This window comes from Ceratina calcarata, unplaced genomic scaffold (genome assembly GCF_001652005.2).
Source record: "Ceratina calcarata isolate Rehan_Ccalc_2016 unplaced genomic scaffold, ASM165200v1 scaffold554.2, whole genome shotgun sequence".
Taxonomy (NCBI): Eukaryota; Metazoa; Arthropoda; class Insecta; order Hymenoptera; family Apidae; genus Ceratina; species Ceratina calcarata.
The window spans coordinates 1,067,800-1,077,541 of NW_017176727.1; the positions used below are offsets into that span (position 1 = coordinate 1,067,800).

Sequence of the window (9,742 nt, forward strand, 5' to 3'; positions counted from 1 at the left end):
GAAAAATAGTGATTTGTTTCATTACTGATATTACGATCAAAGTGGAAGTTACAAGGCGATTGTAAATGGATTTGTATGCTTGTTGAAAGTGAAATAAAAAATATCGTTTAATGATGTTGAACATCGTATTTTTGATTGCACCTACTGTCGACCTGTAGCTGCCGCCGCATTTTGCTGCGCTCGTATAAATTCAGGGTAATCGATATATCCATCGTTGTTAGTATCGTCCATAGAAAGTATCGGATCTACTAATGTAATCAGTTCAGCATCCTTGAATAATTTTTCTCCGGCCACCTGCTGTTTATTTTCTTGATCTAAAAAATAAAGTCGTTATTATATATATATATTCCTTTTATTAAAATTTATTATCATGTCTGCATAAGACATACCATGCCAATGAATTAAGGATTTTATAAGCTCACAGCCATCTAACTTATTATTGTTGTCTGCATCATGCATTTTGAAGTAATGAAACTGCAATTCCTGTTCTGTCATTTTACTAGTATCTATTGGAACATCCATGTGCTCAGCAATATGACTGCAAATAAATTTTAATAACTAGAGATCTAATATGTTCAATATGAATGATTCCAAATTAATTTAACATACGCTTTTTCTTGAACTACATGGGCAGCATTGAGTAGTGGTTGCGTGTGTTCATGTCCATGATCTTGTTGCATGGGCACTTGATGATGCATTTGCTGTTGTTGCATAGGTACTTGTTGGACTGGAACTTGATGCTGCACAGGCATTTGCTGGTACTTGGTACAAAATTTTAACATAATATATAATCACTTTTTATAAAAATGTTAAATATCCATTTAATGTAGCATGATAAAAGATAGTGGGGCATTTATAAATATATATAAAAACTGCCATATGAAACTACCTGTTGTTGAGGGATTTGTTGTGGTATTTGTTGTGGCATTTGTTGTGGCATTTGTTGTGGTACTTGATGTACTTGTTGAATAGGCTAAAACAAATTGAATATACATTGATCTATGAATGTTTAAGATATTATTCGTGTATAGTTGAAAGAATATTATTGTATTAACAGCCCCTAATAATGATAAATGTGGAATAATGAATCTGGCTTAAATGAAATAGTAAACATATGTTTGATTATCATAAGAGATATACTTACTTGTTGGTAATGTTGAGGTGACACACCTGGTGGAACTCTTTGTTGCTGACCATATATATATTTACAATTAAAAGATCCGATTATAAAAAACCATAAACTCCAATTCATCTTGCTATTATCTGTAATCAAATTTACATACATTCAAAATGTATATTAAACAAATATGGACACATTATTATTAGATAATATCAGAGTTATAAACATGATAGAGAACAATTTTGAAAAATACCTTGTTTACGTTATACGTAAATATACAAAAATTGACATGTACATAAATGTCTTTTTTCACTGATAAGACTGAATACCGGATCACAGACGTCAGGGTTATGTTACAATAATCATGCAGACTGACGTGGATAGTGAATGTGAGGAAGTTCTTACCATATTGTTAGAGGCGCTAATATCGCATTCGGATTTGATGCTGAATTCCATAAATTGAATTCACTGATAGCATCAGATATTTATTGAATGCGATCTATCGTCAATGGTTGTTAAATTATATACATACGAAAAGAACAAAAGCAGACTTTAAATTCAATTAAAACTTTCGTTCTATAATTTATTTCCGACTATAATGAGCGCTATGATTACTGTCTATAATCTATTGATAACGTTATGATTGAAATGAAAATAGGAGACAGAGAAATACATTGCTGTAGATCATTTTTTGGATATACAAATTTTGTTAAAAGCAGAGAAAGTTCACTTTTCTGTTTCGAAATGATCGACTAGTTCCTAAGTTTTGTCATTTGATGGCGCCATCATGTTCTTTCAAACGCGCTACGGAATTTTGTGATAAAGAATTTTTGAATTCGAATTTGTGACAGACTTAAATTTTTTAATTGTAGGAAAATCATATTTTGGACGTTAACTCTTTTGATCCGAGTACTTTCTCATTTTTGTTCCTTGTGAATCAAATTGATGTCGATATAGGAGCGCAAATGTTTAATTTGTCAATTTTTACGGTTGCGCGTTTCATGAAATCCTCCACTCCTCCAAATGTCGTATTCTGTTTGAATTAAATGTATTCTTCAAAATATGTATTTTGGGTTTGAAACATTCCACGTAACGTACAAATTATAATTCATTGAATTATTGAACACAATCTGAAAAATTTATAACTACGTTCGAGATTAAAAAATATTTCATATTTCAGAGATTCAATTAATACTTTTTTATTTATGCAATACATTATAGAGCTTACCCCTTACCGCATTAAGTATATTAATAATTAGTAAATGTTTAAAACCCTGTGAAAACACACAGGGCAGGGAACAGAAGAAAATGTTTACTTTGTACTGCGTTTTATAAATTAATGTAATAACAAGAAAGAGGTAAATAAAAAGTGTCTTGTACCACTGAGAATATACTATATTATCACAGGCTACACTTTTATCTGTTATTAAAATATTTTTCCCTTTATGTTTCTTAATCCAAACTGAAGGGAAATTACGGAAACAAATTTATCTTACCTATTAAGATAATAATAATCTAATTAATTTTATGCTATGTGATGCGTAATTATAATAATGAGAAATTCTTCGTCTTAGTATTGAGGATCAATTAATTAGGACCGATGAGATCGATTGATTCTTCGTATTCCACGCACATCAGAGATCTCTTATTTTTTTATTGCTCGTAAGCTCGTTCGTTCTGTCTATATAAGTAGTTCAGAGACATCGTAATTGTAGCGTAATACATGGTAAGCAGCGGATACACGTTCAAGGGAACGGAAGTCGAACATACACAATCGGAATCGGAAGTAATTCCGGTGACCGAACACTGCGATGGTATTGTTAGTCGATACGCAGAATAATAATTGGTGTTCGGTGCATTTATATGATCACAATTGTGGAGTGTCAATATCTTCCCAGCGGAATGGAAGCGTCAGTCGGTGGCTTTACTGTGTGATATAACGCTCGTTCTCCAGTGTTTGTTGTGGATCCATGCTCGTGACTTCGTTGCCGTTGCAAAGGTATCAAATAAAAGCAAATCGAATTGCGCCGTTTCATTCTTCCCATTTCGCTGTATTGCTCCGGAACTTATAACTGCAGCGTGCATTAAACTTCTTTCAATTTATCGTCTCGTAGTTCGAGTCGGTATTTACGAAAACGGTTCATCCGAATCGGTTAGAGTGAAACAAAATTTGAATATGAATCGGAAAGATAGGAAGTGTCATGATGAATCAATGTGAAGCTGTGCAGCGCACGTGAAAGCGGGATGTGCATTGTCGCGGAATTCCTTAAACTGTTTCTAAACAGTTTTGAACTATTTGATTGTTTAACGGCAAACGTAGCGTGATTTAATAGCGCTTCATGTAAAGAGTCGAAAGATCGATTTTCCTGGTGATTTATTGCAGAGCACGGCATCGTTCCTTGTTTCTTGTTGCCTTCCCGTTTCCTATTACGTACGATCTCGGCTGATTCAGGAAATGCATTGTACAGATGCATTTCCGTTTGAATAGCGGAACGTTTCGAGTTTTTCTCCTGTTCTTCTCGTCGGTTGAAAAACGCTGATTGCTTCGCAATACAGTACATCGAAATGCGTATGAAATTCAATTTAACGTGGTTTTTTCGTTTTCTTCATTTCGAGGGAAAATGGGTTGCGCGTCTAGCGGACCGTCGTGCAAGAAGGGCAGTATTCGATTGATGGCCACGAAGCTGGCTTTCACCAAGGGTCAACTGCACAATCTGAATACATATTTTCGCAGCCTAGTCGACGAAGCACGAAATGGTGAATATTTAACGAGCTTCCCGATGAATGTTGGTGTTCGATCCGACATACCATGAAAGGATCATCTCCATGAAACGGCCCCGAACAACAAGAACGTTATGTTCGGGAACCAGTTAATAGCTAGCGGAGTTTTGACGAATGAACGAATTTGTTCTCAGATTCGTTAATTACTACTCCCGCGATCGAAACCACGATAGAGAGATTGGTTCAACGTTTGATGCTTAGCGTTGGTAATCTCGACCGAAGATTCTCATCTATATTCCTCGTCTCACTGAACGAGCCTCAGCGAATAAAGGTAAGAAGATCACGGAACCGGAATTGTTGGGATTGTAACAATATCATCAAGTTGAAAAGCTCGGATGGAACCATTCAGCAATGAAGAGATACCGAGCATCTTCGAGTTGGATTTAATTTTTTCCTCTGTAGCGACTTAGGTTCGAATACCTGCTGCGAATAGATGCGCTATCGACTCCGAGCGTGAGCTCGGAGGAAATCTCTAGGGTGTGCATCGAGGAAGATGCTTCGCTACCAGGCTTTATTCGGTTAAAGGTGCTTGGCGTTGGTGCGGAAGCTTGGCAAGAGTACATGGATACTACGGGAAGATTGAGGAGAGATCTCGTCAAATCCAAATTAGCAAATTTGTTGGCAACAGCTATAAAACAAGGTACTTTATTTTTCCTTACTCGAAACTTTACGTCGCGTGAAAAATGGTTTCACACAGTCAGACAATTGTTTCCAATAATTCGAATTAGGATTTTTAAGTTTGAGAATGTATTAAACTGAGATAACTATTGAGGTTTTATATCAGATATCGTGGATGTACAAGATGATAGAGTTCGCGTTTCGCCTGGTCAAGTGGTCGATGCCGACGTCCTCGACAAAATACTAAAGCAGCCGCACTACTGTCGGATATTCTACGGATCAGGTAGCGTTTTTAAATTATCGGAAAACTTAAATGCCATCGTTAATTAAGGAAGATAAAGGCGCGGGTTAAATTCCAGCTATGAATAACGTACAAGTTTTGAAGGATACCATCTCGAGATGTTACGACACGTTTATCTTTATAAGACCGAGGTTAACAAAAACCGCTTGATGCTGTATCGCGCAAACAAGAATACAATGTTCAGCGTCTCGTTAGTATCTACCTCAATTCCTCACTTCGTACATCTCATATTTCTTATTATTAACGCCATGCTATTCGTTTCTCGGTTTCACGCGTCTTCAAACTTTCCACCAAAAACTTCCTTCTCCCCCTCTCATCTTCCTCTTCATCCCTTCCTTTCTCTGCCTGTTATCCTCATTTTGTATTAAATAACCAGTGCTCGCTGCGACTTGGTAATTCGATATACCCGGCGTTCAATAAATCAGAACAAGACGCTTGAGGAAAGTTGCTTAATAACGACTGTAGAGGAATTTATTTAGAATAACGAGCGCCTACCGAGTACGCCCAGTTTCCGTGTAACTGTATTAAAGGAGAGTCTCATAAATCAAATCGGCGCGTTTCACGCGGTATAACGGCCGCGACTAACGATGCGATTTTTAACAACGGTCCCTAGATAACAAAGGGATCGTGTGATTGTTTCTAGCCATGTCGGACGGGCCATTACCAGAGCCGAGAAATTATCGAGTGGCTATGATCGAAGACGCTGGGGGAATATTGCTCAGAATCGGGCTAGACGGTTTTAAATCCTGCGAGGCTGAGGTCAGGCTATTAATCGGCGTCGGGGTGTCGTCGTGGCCCAGTTTAGCCGACTATCCCCAACGAATACCTCTCTACCATTGTGACGCTCTCCTTCACTACACCGCGGCACAGAGTGTAAGCGTATAACATAAAGCGAAAATACAAATTGCACGCCATCTGATTCGATTTTCTGTATTGATTGGTTGCGATTGGTTCACCAATTCCCACATTCGTTATCGGGTGTCAAGCATCTGTATTCCGCTCCAGTTCGTAGATGCGAAGATGTGCGAAATTCCGATCTCCACGCGGTAATTTATCGTGGAATTTTTGTCTTCTTTCAACATTACTTGTTTTCGTATACCGAAAATGGTGTATCTTCAAGCCGTTATATTTTATCAACATTTTTCAATACTAAGCGACAGAACGCACGTGATATAATACATATTTTGAAATCACCCACGCGGCATGTTTTTGATAAAACAACCGAAAAGTTTATTGTCTCGTATTAACATATTATACGCATGCGTCGTGTAATTAGAGCATTGATTATTCGTATTGTATCGTCGGCGGATGAACGATTATTAAAAGTTCGATACTAGTGAGGACCATTGAGAAATGCAGCGATAAAAACCCAGATTTTCTTGAACGAGAGGCTTGAACGAGTGCACTTATTTCCGATACGCAATATTGGATGCTTTCCACGCAAAAAGTCTCGAAAGCACTCGCAGAATTGTGTTTCACACTTTTCATCAGAGTTTCCATCTCGAGATAAGCACTGCGCTCCGTAACAAGCGATGTCGGCGCTCTTTTATTATTTCTGTTCGCGGTCTAACGATCCATCGGTTCACGTGCGCACGCTGCAGCGTATTGACACACACAGCTCATGCAACATGGTACGCTACATAACTGGCAACGTTCCCTCACCTCGCATAAATGAGTATAATTTCGAACATCGAATTGCATGAGATCCACATAGTAGACCTTTGCTCGTATTATTAATTGTTCGACTTTTCAATTGGTGAATTAAACTAATAAATGGTGTATCGTTCTGGCGCGCGTGGCTCTTTAGATTACCCGAAAGTATAATCGACGACCTTTCAAACAAATTAATTTATTCGATAGCGCTGTTCTGCGCGGTATTGCTATTCCACGGAAACAGAAACTAGCTTTTCACTGCATTGAAATTCCTGCCCGAGTTCTAATTTGATTCCAACTAGATAGCTTTGCGTCTTTGTTAGAATGCACGGATTCATTTGTCTCGCATTACCTTTTTCGACGTCGTTGTTCCAGGGTATGTACGCGGTGGCCGTTGGTCCGTATTCCGGTGCGCGTTGCGAGAACCGGGCTACTCTCTGGAGAGTACGTGTTCTGGCAGCCGAGAAAATTATGAGTCAACACTATGCCGTAGACAGCGTACCAGCTCTGACGGAATCCGTGCTTCTGGAAATTCTGTACCAACTCCGGGAGGGATATTTTTTAAATTTGCCGATGAAGTCGAAAGTAACTATTCAACGCATTTTCCTAAGCTTCTAATTAAAAGTTGTAATGCCGTATTCCGGAAATTTCACGTGGAATACACACACATATATCCTGAGCAACGCTTCGTACATTTCAACTATTATCTTTACCGGTTGCACTTATTTCTGAAAATAGACTGACGTATCCTTCGTCTCCTTTTCGTGTCACCGCGACAATATTTTAGATATCAGACCTAGTTAGATCCGTCCCATTCTTTTCTATATTTTCGTCTATGAAAATATTAGTGCATTTTATGGCTTTGCACGTCCTGACAATAATTCAACGTCTATCCGGAACGTGCGATCTGGCTGCACACAGTCGCGCTTGCATTCACGCGATCTGCGATTTTTTGGTTTATTTCTGAAACTCGATCCATTTCTTCCCCAACGCGAGACTCTTTTTTCCTTACCTCCCAACTGCCCCTTGCGACACAGATCCCACGTCAGTTGAAAGCCTATCTTCAGACGTATCATCACGTCCTGAATTATTTGAATGAAAGCTTCGCGGCTTAAATTCGGTGACAATAACTATCATCGATAACATACAGCGCTGATGAAATTTAATTTCAAAAATTAAATTTCCATCCTATTTCCTTTCTTCTGCAATCGGATCGACTGTTCTGTTTCTCGTGGTTTTGGCTTTTAGTGGAAATCATATTCATGAATCAGGTAACGCGGAAGGGCGGTTCTCCGTTGCAAGATCATTTACGAATAGTTTCGAGACATATTCTGAGGACCGTGTACCGATGGTCCCTGGAAAGGGCAGGACCAGATCCCTTGACAAGTTGGGCGCCCGATACTCTTTCGCGTCATGTTCTATTAACATTGGACGAGTTGGTCGCCGCTCTGAAATACCAAAACCTGAGGTGTTACTTTCATCCGCGTTGCAATGTGATGCTACAATGCGCAAGAGGTAATACAGTTTGCATAAAAAAACATCTTAGAAGAATGAAGCCCACCGAGACCTCTTCTCTCTCTCTTTCTCTCTCTCTCTCTCTCTCTCTCTCTCTCTCTGTCCCTCACTCCTTTCTTCCTTGACATTCACCCTCTGTCTCTTCTACCAATATTTTTCATATGATAATCAATATCTCTGCAAAACGTAAAGCGATCGTCTGGTTTCCATGGTAATCCTTAATTGGTGGCGATAACAACGTGTTCCATTATTGCGGTCGTTGAACACATCAGCGATTCGAACACGTTCATAATTCTTCTTCAACAATCCACTTCGATGGTATCACTTTTTTTTAATTGCTCATTTGCCACGGGTGCTGTTAAATTTTTGTTGTATAATAATATCCCGATTTAATTACAAATTCCATGAATCCACTCGTTATTTTTTCATAAAGTATCAGATTTCCAATACTCGTTTAATTTAAATAGTGAATCTTAAATCTCGAAGGTGGAATAGTACATCACGAGGACTCTTATGTCTCCGATTGTCGACTGTTGGAATCCTATTTGGGAACCCTCCATTATCATTCCTTTTCCATGACGCGAAGTGTACCCAGACCTATAGACATTATGGAGAGCGAGCTCATTGTCAGATGGCGAGACATCGTGGCCTCGTTGCCTAGAGGAACGACTGACGAGGATTACGGATACAATCAGAGACAACTGGAATATTTAAATATGATCCTAGAGCAAGTACTGCGTGCAAGGGATGCCTCGTTACAGGTACAACGACGGAAAGCCGACGAGACGTTTCGTAGCTCCGTGAAATGAAAAAGAATCGCTTTCTGTGTCGACAGGATCGATCGGACAGCTATTATTACTTAAATTTTTCGGAATTATCGTGTCGCACGACGGAACAAGTAGAGAACCTCGTATTCCTGTTGAGATTAGTCTTAACGCAGGCCCGGGACCAAATTTACGCGATGGTAAATCGCAGAACGCGAGTGCGCGATCGTCGCAGGGAATCGAAGAAGAGGGAGCATTGTAACACCACCAGTCAGTTCGATTATTCGGTCGGACTTTTGATTGACGTTATCAGGAGAGACAGGGAAACCGTCAACACGGACTTGGAAGCTTTTCCAATAATGACTAAAATGCTTTTACAATGGTTGTACTTCGGTAGGGAAATATCCGCTTGTAAAATATCGCGGCTGCTTGTTCAAGTTTAAGAGTGTTTCATTCTTGAAGGTATGGAGTACGATCGGAAGGTTCTCGAGCCGATTTTACGCCCGTATTTGAACAATCTTTTCAACAGCCTTCACGAGCACGGTTGGTGCGCGACGTCTTGGAAGAAGAGGCAACAGATTTACATTTCCGAGATGCAATCTTTGTCCACGTTCTGTAAATCTGTGATAACTCAAGAAGTGTCACCAGCCAACGGGATAGTGGACCGTCTATCTCAGGGTTGGTGTTGGGCAGAAAATATGACCAGGATGATCGAACGTTCCGGGAACTGCCTGCGATTGATTTTCTTTCTTGGGGACAGAGAAATCAAATACAACTTAACGTTCGCGGCAAATAAAGGATTAAGCTCGTTCTCTACGTGGAGCAAAGCTAGAACCGTTAACACTATTGCCAGAAGAAAACGAATAAATTCCAGGGCCAGCGAATTATACGATTTTCTTACGAGGTTGCAAGAGACTTCGGGCGGAAATAGAGGTACAAAAAAGTTTTATCTAATTGATTAATATTCGTTAACGTTTCAGCTTAGATTTG

At 39.2% G+C, this 9,742-nt stretch overlaps 2 protein-coding genes across 2 annotated transcripts in view; one reads left to right on the forward strand and one right to left on the reverse strand.

The window, feature by feature from the left end:
* On the reverse strand, positions 1–1,517 carry LOC108629113 (multiple coagulation factor deficiency protein 2 homolog). The gene is made up of 6 exons (XM_018031506.2): positions 1,374–1,517; positions 1,145–1,263; positions 890–973; positions 610–761; positions 390–538; positions 1–314 (listed from the first exon to the last, which is right to left on the reverse strand). Exons 2-6 carry the CDS (start codon positions 1,250–1,252, stop codon positions 142–144), a joined length of 666 nt encoding a protein of 221 aa, XP_017886995.1. The 5' UTR covers positions 1,253–1,263; positions 1,374–1,517; the 3' UTR covers positions 1–141.
* A 1,173-nt stretch (positions 1,518–2,690) lies between these two features.
* The window catches only part of LOC108629099 (uncharacterized), a 17,398-nt gene continuing 10,346 nt past the window's right edge, over positions 2,691–9,742 (forward strand). The window contains exons 1-10 of the mRNA XM_026817072.1: positions 2,691–3,877; positions 4,036–4,172; positions 4,304–4,541; positions 4,686–4,802; positions 5,464–5,693; positions 6,849–7,058; positions 7,745–7,988; positions 8,475–8,749; positions 8,824–9,145; positions 9,215–9,685. Of these exons, the coding sequence (XP_026672873.1) occupies positions 3,742–3,877; positions 4,036–4,172; positions 4,304–4,541; positions 4,686–4,802; positions 5,464–5,693; positions 6,849–7,058; positions 7,745–7,988; positions 8,475–8,749; positions 8,824–9,145; positions 9,215–9,685 (2,380 nt within the window). The 5' untranslated portion in view covers positions 2,691–3,741. The remainder of the gene's footprint in view (positions 3,878–4,035; positions 4,173–4,303; positions 4,542–4,685; positions 4,803–5,463; positions 5,694–6,848; positions 7,059–7,744; positions 7,989–8,474; positions 8,750–8,823; positions 9,146–9,214; positions 9,686–9,742) is intronic.

Excerpts from the sequence above, each read along its gene's own strand:
- LOC108629113 (XM_018031506.2), bottom strand. The coding sequence starts at position 1,252 with ATGAATTGGAGTTTATGGTTTTTTATAATCGGATCTTTTAATTGTAAA. Across the intron at positions 762-889 it reads AACAAATCCCTCAACAACAG|TACCAGCAAATGCCTGTGCA; the intron begins GTAGTTTCATAT and ends TTTTGTACCAAG. Across the intron at positions 315-389 it reads ATCCTTAATTCATTGGCATG|ATCAAGAAAATAAACAGCAG; the intron begins GTATGTCTTATG and ends TTTATTTTTTAG.